Source organism: Archocentrus centrarchus, chromosome 16 (genome assembly GCF_007364275.1).
Source record: "Archocentrus centrarchus isolate MPI-CPG fArcCen1 chromosome 16, fArcCen1, whole genome shotgun sequence".
Taxonomy (NCBI): Eukaryota; Metazoa; Chordata; class Actinopteri; order Cichliformes; family Cichlidae; genus Archocentrus; species Archocentrus centrarchus.
In genome coordinates this window covers 15607620-15632625 of record NC_044361.1, presented here as the reverse complement: position 1 = coordinate 15632625, position 25006 = coordinate 15607620, and the positions used below count along the sequence as shown (strand labels likewise).

Genomic DNA, 25006 nt, shown 5'->3' with positions numbered 1-25006 from the left:
GTCTTAATTAGTAGCGAGGAAATTTCATGACTGGACTTGTTGCGCAGGTGACATCCTATCACGGTACCACGCTGGAGTTCATTGCGCTCCTGAGAGCGACCCGTTCTTTCACAAATGTTTGTAGAAGCAGTCTGCATGCCTACTGTAGGTGCTTGGTTTATACACCTGTGGCTATGGAAGTGATTGGAACACCTGAATTCAATGATTTATATGAATGAGTAAATACTTTTGGCAATATACTGTAGTTTATTATAAAGTGGTTTGGGGTAATCACAAAATTTTGTGCTGCAGCATTTTTTCTTACTTTTAAGCTAAATGCATCATATTCATATACTTACCTTGAGTTAAAATACTGGGAAGGTTTTCTTTCTGAGCAGAGTATTCTCATAGTCATACACAAGTGGTTCATTTAGTTGAATTAATGGAGTAGTTTAAGAAAACTGCATGAGAGAATTAATTATGCTCTGATAGCAATGACAATCCATTAGTGGTTACGAAATTGGATGGATAGACTTATAGACGAACTCGAAGCAGAAACATGCTTTTGTAAGTAGATCCTGGTTATTCAGCTGTAGTAGTTGCCAGTTATCTACCAAAGTAATATTTTTTGGTACTGTCCTTGTTACAGTAGTTCATTTCTTTATAACAACATGAAGGTTTAGATAAGGCTTTATAACAACATGAAGGTTTAGATAAGGCTGAAATTTGTTCACAGGGACAGCAAGTATGATGTCTGAAAACTGCATGCATGAAACTCTATTCACATTTTGTTGTCACTGCACTGGAGAAAATTATGCAGGATTCTGCTTGCACAGCTTGGCAACGACCTCTCGTCAGTGCAAAATAAACTTCTCAACTAACTGCATCTTCTGTGGCTTCAGCTTCATGTTCCTCTTGCTTTTTGAAACATATTAGCTTAGCTCGGTTGATCCTGCTTTGCATTATTTTATATGTGTGAACTTACCTTACTTTAAAATCCTTGGTGACTTAGTACAATTGTACGCCTTCACACGCAAACACAGTCTTTCAGTCCTTCACTTCTACAGAAAACAATAGCGCTCTCGTGTGGTAATGTGTTGTATCTGAAGAGTATGAGATGAGTATCGACCGTTTTGAAATAGTTTCTTTTTTTTTTTATTGAAAGTTTCGTCTAAAAAGAAAACAAAAAGGAAACAGAAAAACAAACAAAAAGACACATCTGAAACTACAGGAATACCCTCTGGTTCTACAGACACTCTTAAAATCACAAATTGAAAGACATGAGAGGCATGTGACCAAGCAAATAAAAAAATAGCATCATCAAAGTTATTTCTGTTGCATCTTCTTTTACACACCTGTACAAAAAAGATCTCATAAATATTACTTTTGTTCTTGAGTTCTCTACTCTCTCTCTCTCTCTCTCTCTCTCTCCCCACTTTCAGTAATTTATTTTCAACTAGAGGTTTCCATCTGTTTGATTTTGGTTGAGCCACATTTTTTGTTGCCTATGTCCATTAGCTTCCTTTCACTGGTGGAAGGTCAAGGTGGGTGGGTCTTCAAAAGCATGACCCCAGTGCGACCCAGTTAAAGTTCACCTTAATTTGCTTTTGTTCTCAAGGACGTGCTCTAATTTAGCACAAAAACTGCATGTTTATGATTTTTTTCCTTTTCATCTTTATTCTGGCTTCAAATGGTCAATTACAGTCATTCTAGAGGTGCAAATATTCCACAGAGACCCAACATAAGACGACCTCAATCCCCAATACTGAAAAGTGTTTAGCAGCTCACACATAATTATCAAAAAGAAAAAATAAAGGCAACATAAAAAAAAAAGTCCTCCTTATCCTTTCAGGAGAATATATATATATAAGCTGAAATCATTTTGTTCAACAGAAATGCCCTTTCCTCTCATAGAGATCATCAACCTGCTCACATTTTCAGTGGCTTGTGTTTGGCAAGACAGTGAGTTGGACTGAGATTACACATTTCAAAATAATTAAATCTCTCATATTTTGGGAAGCATTCATCATGAGTTACAGCATCTCGGTGTTGGCGATGTAGGGTCAGTCGACGCCGCCTCGGGAGGGTGTAGTTGGATGTTTTAGAAAGTAGCCTTTCCACCAGGTTTTGGATGTGTCTGTAGTTTGATCACATGACATGCAAAACATCTCATCTGGTCGAGGCAAATGTGTTAAAGGACCAACTGCATGCTCTCATTCACGGATAAAATCATTTCACACACCAACAGCTTGACAAGAAAGAAAAAGTCGTTTCAAAGTGGAAAAAAAAAAAATTAAAAAAAATAAAAAGCAACATAAGGAAGATCTTTTCACAACCTAGTTTCTTCATCTTTGGTATAAAATGTGCCACCCGCGGGCTGTATTTGTTCAACAGTTAAGAAAGACTCAAGAAACTGTCAACAGTTTTACTAAAACTATTGCTTTTTTGCACATTTAAAAATCCTAGCTTTTTTTTTTCTGCTTTTCCTCAAAGTCAGAAATGTTCCTTTTTTTTTCCTTTTCTTTTTGCAATGAGACAAGCAAAGCAGGCAAAGGAAAAACTTTTAAAAGCACCGCAATAAAAAAAACCCAAAGAAACAAAAAAAAGAAAAAAAAAAACGTGGTGGAGAAACAGAATTTCTTTCTCATGATTGAACTGAACTGCATTTCCAGGATGCGGTGGACTGACCGCTCCCACAAGTTGTAAAAAGATTTTTTTTTTCTAGCCAACCAACGTCACCTGCACTGTACCACATAATTTAAAATTACCTTCATACAAATACAACCTTATTTTTTTTTTGTCCTATACAGATAGCTTTGTAGATTTAATTTCTGAGGCTCTCATAAACTCAAAGAACCCCTAAAAAAAAAAATCATTCAACAACTCAGTCCATTTTTTTTAAATAATTCGACACTTGGAAACTTTTTTTTTCCCAAAGTTTGAGAAAATTAAGGCAATAAAGATTTACGAAAAAACACGGATATTCTAGAAAACTACTCAAATAATAAAAAGAATGAAAATAATGTAGCTTAATATCAAAGGAAGACAGCCTGTTTTTGTTCAAGACTTGGCTTCCTTCTATTTTAATAAAAAAGTCTGAAAATCTACCTGCACATTCAAATGTTCTTTTTTTTTTTCTCTGTACAGTTGGTTGACTTTAGATTTCTGTCCTCTTTTTTTATCCTTTGGAGGCAAAGTCCAGTCTCATGGTGAAAACTGATAACTCAAAGTTGCAGACTGCGACTGATTTCATTGTCTTCGAGTTAAGCAAACCATCATTTGCTTTTTGTTCTGTCTTTTTCTTAGTTCAACCAGGTAAGAAAGATATTTTTTTTTCTTCATTTTGTCTTTTGTTTGGTGCCTGTGCACAGTGGAAGCATTCTCCCCTCAGTGATGTCCATGTCACCTGTTTTTTTTTTTTTTTTTTTTTTTTTTGTCCTGTTTCATTTTGATTCTCTGTGTCTCCAGCGCCTTCGTGCAGACCTCCTAAAGGCAATGCAGCAATGATTCCTACCAATCTTGTTATCTAAAAGAGACAGAAAAGTCAGTGAGAGAGGAGCTGACTGAGGAAACTGTGAACAATGTTACTGTTTTTTGTGAGCAGGCACAACAGTCTTTGTACAGCCACTATGTGTAAAGGAAACTACCTGCCGGTTATCTGGGAGGCAGAAAAACAAGATAAGCACCGGGAAAAAGATAAAAAGCCAGAAGGAGAATTTTGCAAACAAAGGTTGCCATGCATCTGTGAGCAAAACACAAAGGTGTGGCATAGTGTGGCAAGTGTGGCGCTGTAGTCTTTTATAACTGTGCAGAGAAACAACATGATTTATAATCGTTGCAACACAGATGTAGGAAACAGTCCTGCGGTGCATTTCAAAGTTGATCGTTTCACACATTCGCCCCCTGCATTAAACACTCATGCTCCTTTTTCTGGGATCTTTATCATGTGTGTATGTTAACTTAAACACATCAGATCAGAAGATTCAAGGTGCATGTAAATGAAAGCACCAAAATAACTATGGAGGAAATAACAATACTCTTGTTCAAACTGGATCCCTTTCAAATGGGATTACAACGCACATTATATCAATCTAAAGTCCAAGCTGAAAGAAAAAAACAGTAGGCACTTAATTTGGGTAAAATCAGACTTTTTTAAAAACACTTTTGCACAGAGTGAGGACAGCAGGAGCCTCCCGTAAAGCAGGAGCCTGAACAAAGGCATTTGTTACAGCAAACAAAGCCTGTTTCAGTGCCTTTAGAGGATCTAGCCATCGTCTGTGGACATACTTAAAAAACTGTGAAGTTGTAATCCTTTGAAAATAATTTTAGCTGTAAAAAAAAAAAAACAAAACAAAAAAACCCTGCACATTTCTAAAACTCTGTTCAAGCTGTGTTGCAAGAAACTGATGCTATTTGTCTCAGTACAGTAAATATACCAGTAAGATGAACCAGCTGTACAGGAGAATGTGAAAAAACTCCAGACTTATAATCATTACACTCACTTAGTCTGCTGGTAAGAGTAGGCTGTGGCGTGATCTCCTGTGTTCTCCACAGGTAAAGGCTGCTGCCCACTGGCATCCTGTGAAGAGGGGGCAGCTGTCTGTGGAGAGGGGTCTGTCACCACACCCTAACCAGAAAAAGGTCAGATTAAAAAACAAACAAACAAAAAAAAAAAGACCTCTCTTTATGCTACAAAGCATATCATGAAATGATATGAAATGAGCATATCACTTAAACTACGACATCTAGTAACATCTAATCTGAGACATTATGGTGTAGAACTCCTAATATTCAAGCCAAATTTGTTATAAACACAATGTGAGATTCATATTTAATCACAGCGGCAATAAAACAATGAAACAATTTCAAAGCCTTCTGGAGGTCGCTGACTGAAATCACTAAGCAATTTGGTTTTTTGTACTTACGTCCACTGTGATGGCCGAGGCAGGCACTGCAGTGTACTGGGGAATGTAGGTTCCTTGCATAGGAGCAGCCGCTGCAGCAGGCATGTACTACAGATGCAGGAGGAGGAAGAAAGACAGTAACATCCTACAGCTCCAGGCAGAATGAATTCAGTTGATTATATGTTGAATAAAAGGCTACCATTTCACCAAACACAAAGGTTCAGAATGACCAAATTTTAATTTAGTGAACAAAAGTACTCAGAATAAGAAGAGAGTATATATTTGGCCATATGGTCATTTCATATTTTAGACTGCAAACAGAAAAGGGCACTTTTCCTCTGCACTGGTGCTTGTGCTCTGAGAAAGACACTGAAAATGCTTTTTTTAATCATTATATTAAACCTATTATAACTCAAAGGATAAACAAACACAAGCATGCAGAGCAAGATGAGCTGGCTGGCTAAAGGGCAGACTTACAGTGCCTGTAGGGCCCAGAGACAGGTGGTTCATCTGCTGGGTTAGAGGAGCCATTACACTGGAGGGGTGGATAGACAAACTGGGCTCAATGGCTGCAGCTGGGGTGATCACAGCACCCTGGGGCAGAAATGGAAGGATACAAATCCACTCAGCTTATAGCTAATAACTGTTATTTGCAGTCAAAAACACTCTGTCAAAATAAATTCACTCACAGGAGGTACTATATGATTAGATGGTGGAGAAGGGAAATTGAATTGGAAGAAATGTGGAGATGAAAAGGAGAATAAGCTGAGTAAAGAGACAGTGGCTTTAAGCTAAACCAACCTAAAGCCAATCCTCAAACTAAGCTTTTATAATTAAAAGAACAATTTGCAGGTAAATCCTGAGTTGAAGAAAGGGTGAAGGAAAAGAGTCTGAGCAAGTTTGACATGCGCTGGTAAAGAAAAGAAAAGAAAAGAAAAGAAAAGAAAAGAAAAGAAAAGAAAAGAAAAGAAAAGAAAAGAAAAGAAAAGAAAAGAAAAGAAAAAAGAAAAACGCACCTACAACATAAAGTTGTGTAAAGTGTGGAACTACTGAAGGGGTCCGATCACTGCTTAAAACAAGTATATTTCTTTAAATCAAAACAACCTTCAAACCAAGAAGGTACATAACAGTAAAATACTGTAAAGCCTCTGCATTTAAAGCAGAAGTTGTAGTTTTTTAGATAGGTAGTCAAAAACAAAAGCTTGCCGCTTGAAGAAGTAGTTAAATTTGACGACTAGAAATTGTGTCAGTTTGTACATGGCAATACAACCAGTCAGCCGGCTTGCCAGCAAGGCTTGACAGAACCTGCTCATGAATGGAGCAGAGACACTTTTACAGTAAATCTCTTCAGTGTGAAGGGCTTTGAAGCAGCCTAACACCTTGAAGCGCTGAGATCTACTTTTCCAGTACAGCTCTGCTACAGCCTCAGCAGCTCTGTAAAGATTTAATAGGAGACCGCGTGCTCTATTTATTTGTGATGGATGTTTAACTACACTTCCCATGAGCACAGACAGCATCGGCGGTTATATATCGGTGTTGCTCCTGAGAGCAGTCAGCACCTCTGCAGCTTCATGTTGAGACAGGATGTTAGAAGAACACAAGTATTAAATTTAGGTATTTTAGGCACACGCCCAGCTGTATGCCAGACATCTTAACAGCTCTGAATCTGTAAGGTTTTTTTTTTTTTTTTTTTTGGGAGGCTCGCAACAACAAAAGCACACATAAACACACAGGCACACACTCTCGAAGCAAAGAAAGTTCTAGATATTTGAAGTGTTCCTTTTGAATGCATATACAGTCTGTCAGAGTTGTTCACAGTTGAGAATCTGTAAGTTAAGATCCTTATGACTGCAGGCTTTACAGGAAAACACACGCACGCAGCTGTGCGCACACACACTGTGCAAACAAAGATTGTCAGAGCTGTTAACAATGGTACAATGCTCTTCCTCCTGACTGCTGTCTTCATAGGGAGATCTGTTTGCAGAACACAGCAGCATGGTTATCAGAAATGCTCTGTAAACACTTTCCTCAGCATTACAAGTGAATGAGAGGCACGTCTACACAGACACACACACACACACACACACACACAAATCTACCCTCAAACCTGCACAAAAGCTTTGGCTCATGCGGGTAAATTTACCAGCCAGAATCACGTTAATAACCAAGCTTTTCAACCATCTAAATAATACGTTCTCTCTTCTAATGATTTCTCATCCTCCTTTTCTTTTTATTTTACTTCATTCAATCTCACAGCAGGTTTCCAGGCAGAAAGAAAGCTGCATAAAGAAAAAAGGAAACCCACAATGAGTAGCTGTCTGCTCTGATTTATAGCTGTACTGGGGATAAACTCACTATGTCTGCACCGGTCTGTATGTGGACTCAATATATTAGTTAGTATGAGTACAATTGTGTGTTATCGTGTGCATGTGTCAATGTTTTTAATGCGTCAGACATTTTTCCTGGGGTAAGTGATAAATGAGGACACAAGGCAGACAGTAATCATTTCCGTGAGGACAGGCGAGGGAAAAAAAAAACCATACAAAATCTACTTCAACTTTGAACTTGCTCTCTCTCCCCCTCACTTGCCCCTCACTTCCTCTCCTTCCTGTTTGCCCCTGTCATTTTTCCATTAAAGAAGTAAAGCTGACTATATGAATGCCGCAGGCAGTGTGAAGCATCAAATACACAGTATTAGTGATAATGATACTCGTTCACTGAGAAAACCCCTAAATGCTGTTTTTATGACGGGAGCTTCATGGGCGTGACAATGCAAAGAACTGGCATCATTTGTTCTCTCTTAGGTGGTGTGCCATGAAGTGCAGATGTTTCTGTTATGTCCTAGTTTCCTGAGACCACACCCTCTTTTTCTATTACTGCTTTATTATTATTATTTTTTTTAAACACACAAAAGCACACAGGATTTTACAGGACTCCATAAAACCAACAGACAAGTATTGCTGCTGTCTTTATACATGCGCCTGCAGGCATGCACCGGTGACAGTTCTGCACACACGGGATCTCAGGGTTAGGAAAACAAAGAAAAATCTGAGGTATAGAGGACTATTTGCAAGCCCAGATATGTACTGAACTCTTTCCCCGTATAATGCATTATACGCCGCCTTTGTTTTCTCAAATGGGTTTAATATAGTAATTCAGGAAGATCTGAAATCCCAATTCTTTGGATGTCTTATTACAGCTCTCCTCAGTAAGCAGCCTTGATTGTGTGAGTGTGTGTTTTTTTGCTATGCGTGGTTTGGGTAATGCATTCATTTCCTGTAGGGGGATTTGTGAGTAATTATGCACAAAGACATCCTCTCACTAATTAAGATGTAAAGACAGGCAGTTCAAGTAATCTGGGCATTCCACCAAGGCTCAGAAACACACAATCCTTAAGGCAATGTGTGTACAGGTGTGTTTTTAATGTGTGTGTATATTAATCAGACAGTGTGTAGCTACGCTTGTGTCTGTCTGTAATCACAGCGAGAGTCTCTACTGCTCCGTTGTTAAAGGAAAAACACATCTGGTTTTTAGTTTGAATAACATCGACCTCATCAGTAATTTTACAAATGACAATTAATGATAGACGCAATTATATAAATAATTTATGATTTTAATGGAATATCTATAATAACCTACGTGACATGTTTATCATATAACGCTAACTCATCATAAAAAAAAACAAACACTTTTTTCAAATATGTTAGCACAGCTGAAAATGATTGTGCTGATGAGGGAAAATAAGAAAAATCTGAAAATTTCATCTATTAAATGATTCCTGCAAAACACGAGCCTGTAGGTCACTCCTAGATGCTAGTTGTCAAAAAAAAAAACAAAACAAACAAACATATCTATACTTGTCCAATAAAAATAGAAGATAAAGATGAGCTAAAGAACACAAATATTGGGCAGACACAAGTAGTTTTCAGACATGAAATGATGCTAGAGTAGTACTCTGCCAAGAGTGGTGGAGGAAATTTGATGGTTTGGGGCTTTTGTTGTGTTAAAGTGGGAGATTTGTACAGGATATAAAGGATCTTGAACAAGGAAGGCTTTCACTCCATTTTGCAGTGCCATACCCTGTGGATACTGCATGACTGGAGTCGATTTCCAAAGCAGCTCCAAAATACATAAGAGCTATTTAGAAGAAGCAGTCAGCTGGTATTTTGTCTCTAATGGAGTGGCCAGCACAGTCACTGGATCTTAACTACTGATCCGCTGTAGGAACCATTTGGCTGTAATATACTGAAGAAATGCCCAGCAAACCTATGCAACTTGTGCTAGACGATTCAGGTATCACACACCCCATGTGCTGCACAGATTGTTTAAACAAACTGACAGCTAGAGCACCAAAAGTCTACAATGCTGCAAGCGGTGCAAAACTGAGAAAGCATACAGAACTAAATTATTATTTTCAATTAAAAATTATTTTATCTATATTCCCTTTTCACTGCAACTCTGTTTGATTGATTGCGTTTTCATAAAGTAAAATATGGGTGATCACAAACCTTCGAACAGTAGTGTGTGTGTGTGTGTGTGTGCATATTTATTCCTGTGCCACGAAAGCTGCACATAGCACTGATGTTTGTTCTCTCGTTCTAACCTTTTAATTAGAGCCATTCATTTCTTTAGTGACGGAGTGTCTCACATTCCAATTTTGGTGGCACATGCACTTAAAAATCTCAAAGTATACGATGGCCTGTTAACCAAGCGATTAAAGGGAGTGTGCGCATGTGCATCCAGCTAAATGTGTCAATGAGTGCACACATTTATCAAAGTTACCAGTCATTAACTGTGGTACAGCAGTGAGGAAGCCTCTGCTACCATAGGAACAGACTTAAGCTGCTGTGTCTCTCTCAGTCTCCCTCCCTGATGCAGCTTTAATTTGCCAAGCTCTTCAGTATCCAGGAAATACAATGACTACCCATCATCTTTGTTGTCTAACAGGGATTTTGACTATGCATAGACAAGGCTGGGGAACAGGCGTGCGCAGCCCAAACATGCTTTTGCAGCAGTTGTTTTCTTTTCTTTGTTCTCAATTTATTCATTGTAATCCCTTCTTTCCTCTTTCCCCGTGCCTCCCTCTCTCCCCTGTCCTCCCTCTGTCAAATCCACAGTTCTTTTATTTATTTTCTCTTTCTCCAGACCATCAATCTCTCTCCTCTTCTAGCTCTCCCTGTCTTCTCCCAAGTCTTAGGAAGTCATATCAAGCGGCCGGCCAAATAATTAGATGGGACATTTGTTTGAAAACACATTTACAGAAGGGTATTATCCCCACTCAGAGACATAATTTTAATCAGACAAGACAACAGAATGTGTTTAAGATTTGCCAGGCAGACCTAAAGAGGAAGACGGGGAGAGAGAGAACAACAGAGGGGGGAGCAACAAATTTGAACCTGTTTAACTACAGTTTGATGCAGTAGCTTGCAGAACATGGCCGATACACCATATCAGCGATGCATCTGTCTTCAAATGCCCATACAGCTGACACCATAAATGAAACGTAACTGAATTTTACAGATATAACATGTTGACAGGAAGTCAAATGAAATCAAGCAACATGATGGAAATCTTAACATTAAAACTGTCGACTATTGTGTCTGTTTGTTTTCTATATAAACACTTACAGAACAGGAGCCTGAAATACTGTGAAATATATTTCTAAATTACAAAAACCTGGAAGGATACGGTGCCATCATTGGTTGTCATAGCTACAGTGTTTGATGCCATTGAAGATTTTTGCCAGCCATAATGGACAGAAATTTGCTGTACCTTGTGCACTTGCCCTGATTAACTCCTTCACTTTAGGAGTGACAGAACAAATCATACAGCCAGGTGTTCAAATAAACCCCTTGGATGTAAACAATTTCAAAATGTTTTGCAGTCTAGCATTTCTCAGATGCACTAGATAGACAAAAGTATCGGGCCACCTATACAGGAGTTGCTTGGCCATTGAGAGCCGTGACATGAAGCTCCTGGCACACAGTTTTTGTGCTGATGTTAATGCCAGAGGAGGTACGGAGTCAGCGACTTTCATGCGCCTCAGCACCTGGTGATTATCCTCTGTAACTTTACGCGGTCTGCCACTTCTTGGATGATTTTGCAATAATACCACTTGTGGTTGTGGATTATCTAGGAGGGAAGAAACTTCAGGAAATGACTTGTTGCAGCAATGTGCTCTAATTCAGTGAGCTCTTTAGAACGACCCATTCTTTCACAAAGACTTGTAAAGGCAGAATGCATGGCTACAGTATGTACTTGATTTTAAAGACCTGTAGCAATGGAACTGAAAACACCTGAATTCAAAGGTGAAGACCCAACACTTTTGTCCATATAGTGTATGATAGTGCATGCTGTATTTAGCAGAACTATTGCTGAATAAATGTTTAAAAGGAGATAAAAGTTTAGTTTTATCTGAAAGACTTTCAAGGTTACTGTAATATGAATCTCTTCTACCTGTGATTTTGTAATCCATCAGTCCCGCTGCACTGAGAAGCAATCACCTTGTAAGCAGGACTAAGCTGAGACTATTCCACATATTATATACTATAGCTTACTCATTCCACTAATTCAATGCAGTACTTTTTCAGATGACAAGATGAAGGCACAGAGACTTTATATTTTATGTTACAATAGTTAGAGAATGTCAGAGAGACTGAGGCTTTGGACTGTGCTCAGAGCGAAGGCTGTGGAGGCTTAATCGTATACAGTGGCTGTATATAGTCCTTGTATCAAAGGAAGGAAGAGTTTGTGTTAAGGCTATGTTTGTGTTTTCCAAAAAGAGAGAGAATTGTAGGTAAGCGGTGGTTTATAGAGTATATTGACTATACACCTACACTCAGAGTCAATACATGACTCTTCATGTAAATATACAGCATGTGTGGGTGTGTTTTAACACATTTTTGCACGTCAATCAAAGTTATGTGCATGCGCATGAGAGAGAAAATGTGAGCATGTGTGTGTGTGGCTAGTCATCACTGGCAAAGAGCTCTAAATCCTTTAGATTGCCAGACTAACGGCATGCTGACGTGTGCAGCCAAACACCAAGGACTGGATTTTCTATCACTGCATTATGCAGCAAACACACCAAGATCTACTGCTGCTTTTGATATACAAATTTTATGCATCATTATATGAATCTGATCAACAGTTTCATGTGTACATTGACTCATATGTCCACAATGTGCTTAAAACTAGACGTCCAGAAGCCTGTTCTCTGTGTCTGCAGTATCATTTGAAGCCAGCAGGGAGCAACCTTTTATTACAGATTTTAACGTGAGCTTCACCAAGCTCTCTGAGGTCCTTTGAGGAGGCTATTCACAGGCTGATTCAGCAGAGTAGGGCTGAGATTCAGGGTTACAATTATGTTCCTTCTCTGACCTGGGTTTGGCTCTCAAGCACTTATTGGAAGAATTTTCTTTTATTACTTGGCTTTTCACAGTTTTAGTGATTCATACCAACTTGTCAGTGACCTGTTGTTATTACTAACATTTTCATTCCTGAATTATTAAAGACTCATTTGATGAAGAAATGGCGGAACACATTAAATACTGTTATAAAAGCATTTACAGGCAGTCCTAAAGACCAATACAGCCTATGCTTTTAAAGCTTTTGTAGTTTATCTTCCATAATTCCTGCCACTGACATTCACATGAGTAATGAAGCTATTAAAAAAAGAAGAAGAAAAATCAACAGATTGAGAAAGTTTTAAGACAAAAAAAGAGTACACCATGAAGAAAAACTGATACATGCTTACAGTCAGAGATGACAGGTATGTATGTATGAGTGAAAAGGGTTTGAGCCTTAACAACAAAAGTAAAGGCTGGTTCAAAAACTTACTGTAGGTTGCATAACATATTGTTGATGTGGCATCCAAGATGTACTCTGGACCTAGAGAAGAGAAGAGAAGAGAAGAGAAGAGAAGAGAAGAGAAGAGAAGAGAAGAGAAGAGAAGAGAAGAGAAGAGAAGAGAAGAGAAGAGAAAAATAAGAGAAGAGAAGAGAAGAGAAGAGAAGAGAAGAGAAGAGAAGAGAAGAGAAGAGAAAATAAGAGAAGAGAAGAGAAGAGAAGAGAAGAGAAGAGAAGAGAAGAGAAGAGAATTAAAGTACGAGGGGATGGGCATGAGTAGGAGGATGCAGAAGGGAGGTCAGGAAGAGATGAGAGGAAAGGAAAGATCAAAAAGAAGATTGTTATAAGTGGGTAAAGAATTGAGGAAGAGAGAACATGAAGAATGACAATTGAAGACAGAACGACAGGAAGTGAGTGAAAATGAGAAAACCAAAGAAAAGAAGAAAGGAAATTAATCATTATCTCAAGCCTTTACAAGCTAATTTCAGAGCCTCAGTCCCAGCGGCAGCATGTTTTAAAGAATATTACTGCAGTAACTAAGGGTCCACTATACAGTAAGTTATGTTGTAATTATAAGAGGATATGAAGACCACAGAGAGCAAAACAGTCTAACAATTACTATTTCACAGTGAGGGTTTCATCATCAAAGCTTAACTTGGCCACAAATCATACTTTCATCTTGTTCTCCTTCCGACTGCTCAACTCCGACATGAAGGCAGAAACAACTCTCTGAAGGCCCCTTTGTCATACGCATTATATTGTATACATGCATGCTGTATGTGCATCTGCATGTTCTCTTACCTGTGTCTGTCTACAATGAGTTAAAGCAATGCAAGGTAATGTTTTTTTCTTTCCTCACAAAACATGACAGCAATATAAACTGGGTCTTTGAATTTGCCTTTCTTATTTAGAGCTGCAACTCATGATAGTGAAGAACATGTGGGGGAGAACTGGTGTTAGTTTCAAAATGACAAACTGAGGATCAAGTACTGAGTCAAGTTCTCAAAGTACAGCAGCCGCACTGCCAACCAGCTTTGACACAACTTGATATAGTTTGTGTGTGGAAGAGAAGGGATGCGACACATGGGAACTGAAAGATAAAAGCAGCATTTGTGCCCAAGAATGAAAGATCGATGGGAGGAGTGCTGCAACATAAGCCTGCATTTTATCATCGCTAGACAAAGAATTTCCTTGATTCTAAAGAGCTGACAACTTCATAGTGGTTTAAGTCTTTACTTAGGTATGACTTAGGGATTACTCTATAAACTAAAAGAACTAATTACAAACTCCTGTGGATGGGAACCATAAAAAAAAAAATCATTAAATGGGACCAAAGTTGATTAAAGAGATATTTAAAAATAATACACTGAAGTTCTGGTCCAAGATGGTTAGATGGGTAAAAATGCTATTTGGTGTTAATGCAGCAATTCTTTGAACCATGCCTGGGTAAGCTGGGAACTTTAAAGCGTATCTGCAATAGTGACATTGAGCAAAGACAAACTAATGAGTAATGATTAGTAAAATAATTAAATAACTTTTTTAAATGAACTTGTCAAACACTTAAGGACATTCCTGTAGATTTCTGGAGCCATGATGAACTACTTGACACGCTTTTAAAGTTTCGCCCAGCTCAAATTTCTGAGGGTAAACTCACCTGATATGTGGGCACAGGAGAGGCAGCAATGAAGGGCGTCTGAGCAATCATCCGATTGGTGGAGATGCTGTATGGCGAAGAGTAGAACCTATGAAAGCACAAGACACAGAGTTTAATTTTGATTATCCACATCACCAAACTTACAGTAGTGGGGTGGAAGTCAACCAAAATTATGTTAAAAGCAGGTACTGGAAATCAAGAGACTGCTCTGCAGTTTTAGCTCTGCCTACATAGCTACATGTAATTGTGAAAATGAGGCTTTTGTCTCACTTTGTTTTGAATTACCCAGTATCCTTCAAGGCACCGCTGACAAAATGGATCAGACATCATCAAGGCTGTCATGGAAACAATAAATATTGCAGCTTCACTCTATGCTGCACCATCAAAGACATCTTAGAATGAGACTTGACACCGCACCAGACTACACATCATGTTACAAAGGAGTCTGCTCCTCTGCTATGCATAATAATGAATTATTACCTTAACGTGTGAGTGGGTGAAATACTTCAATATTGCCCTTTATGTTCCTACCCATGCACGCCCCACTTCCCAACGGTTGCATCTGTAACATCTGCATTTTATAATCTATTCACTTCTATCTACACCTCTGTTTGCCCTTCTCATTTTACTCCATCTCTTTTTTTCCTATTTCACCCCCCCCCCCCCCCCCCCCCCCCCCCCCCCAAACCCTGCAGCAGTAGAATGCTGTGGCTCGCAGTGCTTTATTTATCATTGTGTACCTAGAGAGGACATGTTTCATCCGCCAGGCCGTGTTGCTGTACCCGATCGATCCCAAAGTGTCTGTTGACTGAATAATGGAGCCAGGGAGGGGAAGGGAAATTGAGGGCCTGAGACAAAAAGCAAAGCCCTCCCCTATCTATCTCTAACACAGCCATGATTCTATTAAAAAAAAGGTACTTGCCACAAATCAAGTGTTTCTCAATTAGGGAAGAAAACTACCCTAATAAAAAGACAAACTCATTGTTAGTTTACTTTTAAAGGGAACTTCAAACTACTATCGGTTGGCTCCATTTCATTTCTTAAGCTCTGCAGTACACACAACATATAGTTATACTCCGTACACAGAGATGACAATGGGGCTCAGCAACCAGCCAAAGACAGAAAAACCTAGAGGGATTGGTGCTACTCGCCTGCGACACAAGCGCACATCTCATTTCAAGGGTGAAATGGGTTCCTGAGGTACCCACCTGTTCTGTTATTGCACATTCTGTTTCACATTACATTTGTTCAGTCAGTGACGGCATGAGCAGTTTTGAACCTCAACTGCGAGATGTAAACCGTCAGATATTTTTAAACTATTGCAGCTCAAGGCTTGTGCATGCAGCTGGTTTCCAACTGCCTGCGATAAGCTGCAGAGCGTGATTGTGCTTCTCACAGACATTCAGTCTCCCTGTTGGAATTTTATGCCCTACTTGGTGTGCTGAAGCCCAAGTAGGAGCTGTACATATAGAATACAGACATGCCAGTTAATTTTAATACAATGTGGTTCAATTATGTAGATCCAGAAAAAGAAAACCAATTTGTGGCAGGTTCAGCTCTAATTCATCTGCAGGTTGACTGTGTGTTTTGTCTTAGTTTTGTCTACTTTTAACAAACAACAAATAAACATTAGTTATATTATCATTTATGTTTATCAGTATCATTAGTTAAAGTGAAAATCAGTCCAGCTTCAGAAAGAAAAAAAAAAAAGACTTTTGCAGAAAATATATCTGCAGTAGAAAAGGACAGTACATAATTGGGTTATTCATTGAAAAAAAATGTTTGATTCTGTGAACCACAATATTTGGTTTTCAAAATTGTGGCAGTATGGTATCAGCAGTATAGCCTATAATTGCAGAATTATTGAAGTAACAGGAGGCAATACGCACAGCTCCACGAATATATAAATTACAGCTTCTGGACCTAACAGCTGGAGTTCCACAGGGCTCAGTACAAGGTAATAGTTTATATTTACAATTTTCTGAATCAAATATCATTTTATTTGTAAATGATATTTGATTCAGAAAATTGTAAATATAAACTATTGCTGATTATACCACTTTTTTCTCTTTCAGTGATAAATTAAATACATTGTTGGGTATTGTTAATTGTGAAATTGTCATATTAAAAATAGTTATTAATATTATTCTACATCTGATAACAGATGTTATTTGCCATAACAGACAGTTCTGCTGAGCACAGAAGAAAGCTTCATTTTAAAGCTAACTTTGGTCAGACTACTTTAAAACAAAGGTATATTTCCAATTATGGAGTGAAACTATGGAATCAAGAGAAAGCTTTAAACTAGAACATTAACATTAGATAATTTACACCCATGTATACAGTACAAAGAAAATACTTGCACAATATGATTCAGATCACCCGTATCTTTGGTGATTTGCAGAAAATGGCCATTTCAGTGGCTTAGTTTAAAGTTGTCATGATTATTTTTTTTTCTCGTCTGCTTTTGAGCATGTAAATGCATGAAATATACAGTTGTTTGTATGTAGTTATTTTTATTTTATATATTCAAACTCACATCTTTGTCAGGAATTTATTTTTTTTTTATATTCAGTGACCGATTCAAAGTCCAAACCATTTCTGAAAAACGGTGAAACTGTGCAAAATGTAAATAAAACAGAATGCAACAATTTACAAATGTCACAAACCCATATATAGAAGAATATTTGGGGGTTGATTGGGTATAAAAAAAAAGAAGCATCATAGAGAAGTAGCGTTTCTGAGAAGTAAAGCTAGGCAGAGGTTCACCAGTCTGCAAGAAACTGCAGCTACAAATTGTGGAACAATTTCAGAATAATGCTCATCAATGTAAAATTGTCTGAAGACAATTCACAATGTCATCAAAAGATTCTAAGAATCTGGAGAAATTACAAGGGATACAGCTGACAATCAATATTGGATCTTCAGGTGGCACTGCATTAAAAACAGGCATGATTCTGTCATGGAAATCACTGCTTGGGCTCAGGAACAATCAGGAAATCACTGCCTGGGAACACAGTTCACCATTTCATCCAGGTGAAAGTTCTATGCAGGTGAAAGTTATGTCATGCAAACAAGAAGCCATACATGAACATGATGGAGAAACGCCATCATCTTCTCTGGGGCCAAAGCTCATTTAAAATTGACTGAGGCAGAGAGGAAAACTGTTCTGTGGTCAGACAAATCAAAATTTGAATTTATTTGGAAAATATGGATGCTGCATCCTCTTGACTAAAGAGGGCAGGAACCATCCAGCTTGTAATCAGTTCAAAAGCCTGCATTTCTGATGGTATGTGGTGCATCAGTACCTATGGCATTGGCAGCTTGCATATCTGGAATGGCATCAATGCTGAAAGGTACGCACAGGTTTTAGAGCAACATATGTTCCCATTCAGTCACCATCTTTTTCAAGTAAGACAATGCTAAACTGCATACTGCATCTATTACAATAGCACGGCTTCATAGTAGAAGACTCCAGGTGTTGAATTGGCCTACCTGCAGTCCAGACCTTTCTCCAACTGAAAACTTTTGGAGTTTCCAGACTGTTGTTAAAAGAAGGGATGCTACAGTGGTAAACGTGTCCCTGTAACAACTTTATGATGCATTCAAATTCAAATTCAAAATGAGCTGTTATTTTTCTTAAAATAAATTTTCTCATTCTGTTTTTATTGACATTTTACACAGCGTCCCAACTTTTTCAGAATTAGGTTTATAGTTTGTAGTTGTGGTGATGAAGGCCCTCAACCTTTGGACGACCACTTTTGAATGCAAGGAGATTGCACAGATTGCTTGGTGGGAGGCAAGCTGTCTGAACAATTGTGCTCCGATTCAGACTGACTGCAATCACTCTGGCACTCAGACTGGCACAGGTTTGTAAATACAATTTAGAAAGACAGACGGGGACTCGAGTCAGCTGGTTGCCCACTAGTTCTATTATGGTTACATTCATATATAAAAGCAAGGTTGCCAAGCACCTATGTCATTTTGCAGCTAAACTGCCATCCTGTAGCAACTACATCACTATTTGCAGAGGAATTTCTGAATTTCTGCATCAAATCTGTGAAATTCTGGCTGGACTCTGAATATGTCATTAATGTGAATTTCCGTGTTTACAGGCAGCAAAGGTTTTGCAACAGATCACAAGAGAACTGTGATTTTCACCTATTTATCACAGCTATATTATCACAGACAGCATGTAATTACAAACTTGACCCCTTTCAATCACAGGCTGATAGACTGATGGAAGACTGACTTGATTTTATTGACATTTTAATGCCGTCTTGATGCAACAATGTTTTCATAGACCTAACCAAGTCCCTTTGGCACAACCATGAATTACAAGTGAAAAAGAAAAACTGAGAAATGAGACATAAACCACATCGCCAGGAAAAATCTGTTCATTAACAACTTAACATTTTTTGTGTTTGTAAACATTAAAAACGTTTAATTAACAATCAACTTACTATTTATTAATGATAGCTATTATAAGCTGTTACCCACTTTTCATATATTTCTCCACTGGATTGTTTTTTGTTTTTGCTATAGCACTGTATATCTGAGATTAACTGCATATTTCAACTTCAGGCCACACCATGATATTGAAAGGTTTGAACAAATGTAGAAAGATAAGCTGGAGTACAAACTGGGACTTGTTTGACAAAAATGAGGAACATGAGAAAAAACAGTAATGTGGTGTTATGGATCCATCTTTTTTACTGTGCAGTTAATGAATGACTTGCATTACAGATACTGTATTACTGTCACTGATGAATACAAATGAGGTGACGCAGCCAGGTTATTCAATGTGGTTTTCTGATTGTGTTTATTGTATTTTCATTAGACTGACGTGTATTGAGAGAGAGAAGTAGAAGGCAGAGGACAGACCCAAGGTTATTGATGGAGGCTATTAGCCCTGAGCAGCCAACTGTCAATGGGGACCACAGCGCCGCTATTTAAACAATGCACTAAACATGTAATTGCGAACAGAACATTATTACAGGATTGAATTTAAAAACCTCGGTGAATCCCTAGTGTGATCTAATGCCTGTCAGGAGTTTACACTGAAAAATTACTGAATGATTTAGTGGTCACCCCAGTGACTTTTCAGCTAAGAAATGTGCGTGTGTGTGTGTATGCGTGCGTATGTGTGTGTTGGTGGGGGCATGCAAAACTATATGCAGTTGTGTATGGAGAGTGACAGAAAAGTCAGGATATATGGATGAAGAGACAGGGAAGTAAAAACAGGAAGGAAGAAAGGGAGAAGTATGGCAAAACAAAAGGACAGCTGATATACTAAATAGGAGGAAGAAGTTTGAGAAGAAGGGACAATGAGAAAGTGAATGACACAAACCCAAACTTTCTGATAACATTAAATTGACATTGGAGGACATTACCCCCCTGTCCTCAAGCTCATCGTGAACAGCAAACCTGTAATTGATTCATACCCTTTCCCTCTCCTTGGGCTGACTTTATTTCTGCTTTTGCCCTCCTCTTGACCCTACTCGGCCCTCCATTTTTATTCAACCCACTTCCCTCCCTGCTTTTCGCCTCTCTAATTAGCTGCATTAGCATTTCACAGTCATTTAGCGCTTCGCCGGAAGGAGCCACGGTGACCTCGGAAGAGAGGTCGGAGAGGGCTTAAACACAGCAAGCACACAGATGCTTGCGTGTGAGTGTGCATTTATGCATGCACGAACAAGCATACTCACACAGAAAGCTACCAAAGAAGACTGAAAGCAAAGCAGCTGCTTGGAAACACTATGAACAAGATGACAAGGGCAACACAAAACAACAATGCGGACAGGGCACGAAAGAAGTCAGAAACAGTTAGAAGAAAATGTACTGTATCATTTCAGATAAACCAAAAAAAAAAAAGAGTGGCTTTAAGGTATGAAATATGTAAAAGGAAGTAAAGTGGAGATCCTTAAGGAGGAAGGGATGCAAAGAGGGAGGAGGACCAATCACACAAGAGGAGGAGAAAAGCAGGAGTGCAGAGCTGCAGGGAAGCATCTCCTGGGATCACATCACCAGCAGCATTATGAGCAGACGAGACCGATCTCCAATTTCCCCCTGAAACAGGCAGACACTCCGCTCTCCGCAACCAACTTGGGAGCACTGCAGATAGCCTAGGCTGACGAAAGTCTTACAGCGGCACTGCAACACCGCCCATCTTCCCTGTCTGCAATCAAAAACTACAAGTCTGACAGCTTGTATGCATAGGTGCATAAATAAATGCTCCATCTGCATCAGTCAGATGTAAGAATGAGAGCAAATGGCAGGCAGTGTGTGTGTGTGTGTGTGTGTGTGTGTGTGTGTGTGTGTGTGTGTGTGTTCTGTGTCAGTTCAGGTATACGCGTTTGTGTGAGGCCTTCTCATTTGCATGCAAGTGCTCTTGTGGATATTTCTGCTGATTGTTGCCTAATGTGCGCGCGCTGATCTTAGCAGGATTTTATAGTGTCACTTTCGAACAGGTTGTGCTTAAGTTAGGACTAAATAAAAATATGTTGCTGAGAGTGTAAATCAGAGACCATCAAACTCTGTAGATCAAGTTTGTACATCTGAGAGGGGGGAGAAAAAAAAGACCCAAAAACTTTCTACCTACCCATTCTGCATCGCTGTGGGGTCATACGTCAATGCCATACCACTCTGGAGAAAGAGATAAAAAGAAAAAACATATACACCTAAATGTTAAATACATGACATGCCTTTTGAATCAGTTGTGTATAGGCTCTTCATTATTTATTTTGTTGTCTAAATTGGTAGTACATATGACAAAGTATGATTTAGCTACATTGCTTGTATGTGATGAACAGAAAAAAGGAGATACATAACAGAGTGTTGTACAAAAACAACAACAACACAACACAAAATTACACTAACTCACAAGTGACTGGGATACAAAGACCTACTAAATGAACAATGGACAAGTAGCCTAAAGACTCCAAAATAAGCCAACTTAAAAGCACTTACGTACAACAAAATTATTCTGAATAATTGTCTGTGAGCTAAAGAGCCACTTATAACTGTACTCATCTCATTCAACATGCTCAACAAGACTAACTACAAGAAGGTCAGTCAGGGACAATTGTTGTATGTGCTGTATGACTGTATAAAATAGATATAGGAACAAAATAAGTTGCCAGTTCAATGGACTAAAAAGAGTGTTTTATATTTTACTTTTCATTTCTCCTTAGTCTTAGATGTGTACGATACTCTTTTTTTTTAATGATACTCTTAAATGTCATGCTTTATGGTAATCTTTAAACTGATTTTTTAAAAAAAAGGAAATAATGTTATACAATATTTAATTATCTTTAGCAATATTAAAATAAATAAGTATCTAGATAGATTACCACACTAAAAAAAAACCTAATAACTTGAATGCCACATTTTCATACAAAACATGCTGCTGTTAACTGGATTGTTAAGAAGAGACATATATATGCACTAAGAGTGGCCTGAAAGATGTGCTAACATAAATCCACAATGGGTGGCATGAATGGAGTTAACAGCCATTCGCCTGAGCAGGAAAAGTTGTCGCTCAGGAGGTACAGTAAGCGAGATGCCCACTAATCAGAAGGTCAGTAATTTGATCCCAAGTCCACATCTTTAGGTGTCCTTGGGAAATGGCCCCCGTCTCCGTGACACATTTTGCGTGTGAGAGAGAGAGATAAAGAAAGTATGTCTAGGATCAAAGTGGAGGATTAATGTGTGTGTGTATGTGTGTGTGTGTGTGTGTGTCTTTCACTGGTCCAGTCTGTCCATAATCAAAAAGTGCCAAAAGTACTTATTTAGTCAGATAATGGTTTTTGTTCCAACAGCATTATATTGGTATATTTTAGTATTCCCTCTGTCCCTTCCTCCCTTCATAATTTTGACATTAAATAGTGAAGAGATATATTAAGCCAAGCGTTTATCATTAAGTGACACTTGCTTCTTTGAATGGTTTCTGTCTGTGTTTCATTCCCTCTACCATGTTCAAATGATTGAGGCTGTGCTTCTCTTTGAGCTTTGAATAAGATTTGCTTCCACTTGACTAGCTCTTGGCAATTTTGGGCCAGATTTAAGAAACAATAGTATTTTAGTGCTCCTAATCTTTTTTTCTCCATCTTTATTTTTCCCTTCATCGCTGTCACGCCCCTCCTCGTCTATCTGCCCTACACAAGTTTTTTGTACTTGTTCTACATTCTACACAAGGCTCTTCTCTCCAAATTGGCACATGAGTTGAAAGGGTGCCCTGATGCTGAACTCAGCCCAATGTTTAGTTTTTCCACAAACACTGTTTCAGCCAGGACTGCGGGGAATATAGACTCTAGAAGCAACAAAAAAGCACTGCTGGACACTGAGAACATCAAATAACAAAACTGATTAACTCCAGAGATTCATATTCGTGCCAGCTCATTACTTTAAAGCAGGTAAAAACCGCATAGTATATACAAGAATTCCACTTTTTACCTCGGAAAAATATGGCTAATGAGTGCTGGTTCCCTGTCGATCTCTTAAACTGTGAACCATCTTTATATCTGCATCTTGTCCTCCAACTTTCATTCTACTAGCAGCAAAGACCTTTCTCTGCTGCTACATAGCTGCATGACTCGACTTCACAAGTGCCTTCAACACAATCCAGCCATGGCTGCTCGGAGAGAAGATGAGGATGATGCAGGTAAAGAAAGCCCTGGTCACCTGGACCATGGACTACTTAACCTGCAGACCACAGTATGTTCGCTTGAGGAATTGTGTCTCCAGTAAGCTACTGACAAATACAGGGGCTCCACAAGGTACTGTCTCGTCCCCCTTTCTCTTCACAATCTATAGATCAGACTTCCAGTACAACTCCGATACCTGCTTTCTTCAGAAATTCTCTGATGACTCGTGCTTTGAATCAGTGAAGGACAGGAAGAGGAATACAGGATGATCAGGAACTTTGTGGACTGGTGCAACCTCAACTACTTCAGCTAAACATTAGTAAAACCAAGGAGATGGTGATTTACTTTAGGAGGAGGAGACCCACACTGGCTCCAGTCACCATTCAAGGCACGGAGGTAGAGGTTGTGTCCAGCTACAGGTTCCTGGGAGTGCAGCTGGACGACAAGCTGGACTGGTCCAGTCACATGGACGTAGTGTACAAGAAGGGGCAAAGCAGACTATACTTCCTGAGAAGGTTAAAACATCTTCAACATCTTCAGACCTCTCCTGCTTACCTTCTACCAGACTGTAGTGGCAAGTGCACTGTTCTTTGGTGTGGAGTGCTGGGGGGGAGGGGGCTCGCTCTAGAGACAGGAATAGAGTGGATAAGCTCACAAAGAGGGCGAGCTCCACAATCGGGGCCAAACTGGATGTTCAGCTGGTGGCTGGGGTGAGGATGTTAAGGAAACTGAACAACATACTGAACAACAGCTCACAACCACTGCATGACCTGGAGGTGCTTCAGGAAAGCACCTTGAGCCACAGACTAATACCACCTGGGTGCAGGACAGAACGCAGCAGGAAGTCCTTCCTGCCAGCAGAAATCAGCCTCTTTAACATGAACCACTAACCTCAACGCACAGTTGTATATAAATAATTATATTTATGTTGTGTATATAGCTTTTATATATTACGTATATAATATTTTTATTCACATAGTATTTATATTGTGTATATAGCATTTATATTGTGTTCTTATAGCATTGTATTAGTGTTACTTGCTGCTGCTGTAATGAAGCAATTTCCTGCTAGGGATCAATAAAGTTCTATTCTATTCTATTCTATTCTATTCTCTTCTATTCTATTCTACATTCGTGCTCATGTCACTGTACCAAGGCCAGACTCATATCAGAATAAGTTGACTGAGATAAATGTGCAGTGAAGCACCTCAAAGCATCTCCCAGACCAGATGTCTCTATTAGCAGTAGTATTAGTTTGTATTAGTCAGCCTGGAGTCTGAGGCCTGGCTCTGACAAATGCATAAACCTCTGAAGAGATGCTTCAGGGCCAAGCGAGGCTTGTCAAGACTTGTGCCACAAACAAATGTTTGAGGTATCTCAGTGAAAGCAGTGATCACTTATTTAAAGTTCACAGATGTCGACAATAGGGAAGTGCATGACTAGTCAATGGAAAATGTGCCCCCCCATTAGTTGGCAAAAGAAATACTAGTTAGGTAAATGGATTATTTTATTAGTCTCTTATTAATTTACATCTCCAATTAGCCCCAGGAGGTGACATCAAGCATCCTTTTTATCTGGTAACCAAGCAAGGTGAAAGTAAGACAGATGAAAGCCCCATAAACCACCACAGCTCTGTAGTATTTTAATCTAGAAAGTGAACGGCTGTATTTAGGCAAAACCAGAACAAAATGACATATCCACTTGACAAGACTGTCACCGCAAAATGCCACACGTTTAAGAGTAAATGCATTTACACTATATTGCCAAAAATATTCTCCATGAATCACCACCTTATTGTGGTGGAGGAGTTTGTGTGTCCTAGTGATCCCAGGAGCTATGATTTCGGGGGGCTTGTTCCCCTGGTAGGGCTGTGTCAAATTGGTCCTGGGTGAGGGGCCAAATGAAGAGCGATTTCAATGACCCCTATGGAAGAGTCACCAAGGGAACTGTTTACCCTGCCCGGGATAGGGTTACCA

At 39.0% G+C, this 25006-nt stretch overlaps 1 protein-coding gene across 2 annotated transcripts in view; it reads right to left on the bottom strand.

The window, feature by feature from the left end:
• Positions 1-3388: 3388 nt before the first annotated feature.
• The window catches only part of LOC115794747 (RNA-binding motif, single-stranded-interacting protein 3), a 142196-nt gene continuing 120578 nt past the window's right edge, over positions 3389-25006 (bottom strand). The window contains exons 8-14 of one of the 2 annotated variants that reach the window (XM_030750389.1): positions 20987-21030; positions 14386-14473; positions 12723-12773; positions 5361-5477; positions 4905-4991; positions 4482-4606; positions 3389-3505 (exon numbers count right to left, since the gene is read on the bottom strand). In XM_030750389.1, the coding sequence (XP_030606249.1) occupies positions 3502-3505; positions 4482-4606; positions 4905-4991; positions 5361-5477; positions 12723-12773; positions 14386-14473; positions 20987-21030 (516 nt within the window). In that variant the 3' untranslated portion in view covers positions 3389-3501. Of the gene's footprint in view, positions 3506-4396; positions 4607-4904; positions 4992-5360; positions 5478-12722; positions 12774-14385; positions 14474-20986; positions 21031-25006 lie in introns of those variants that run through there. The other variant, XM_030750388.1, reaches the window with a different exon arrangement.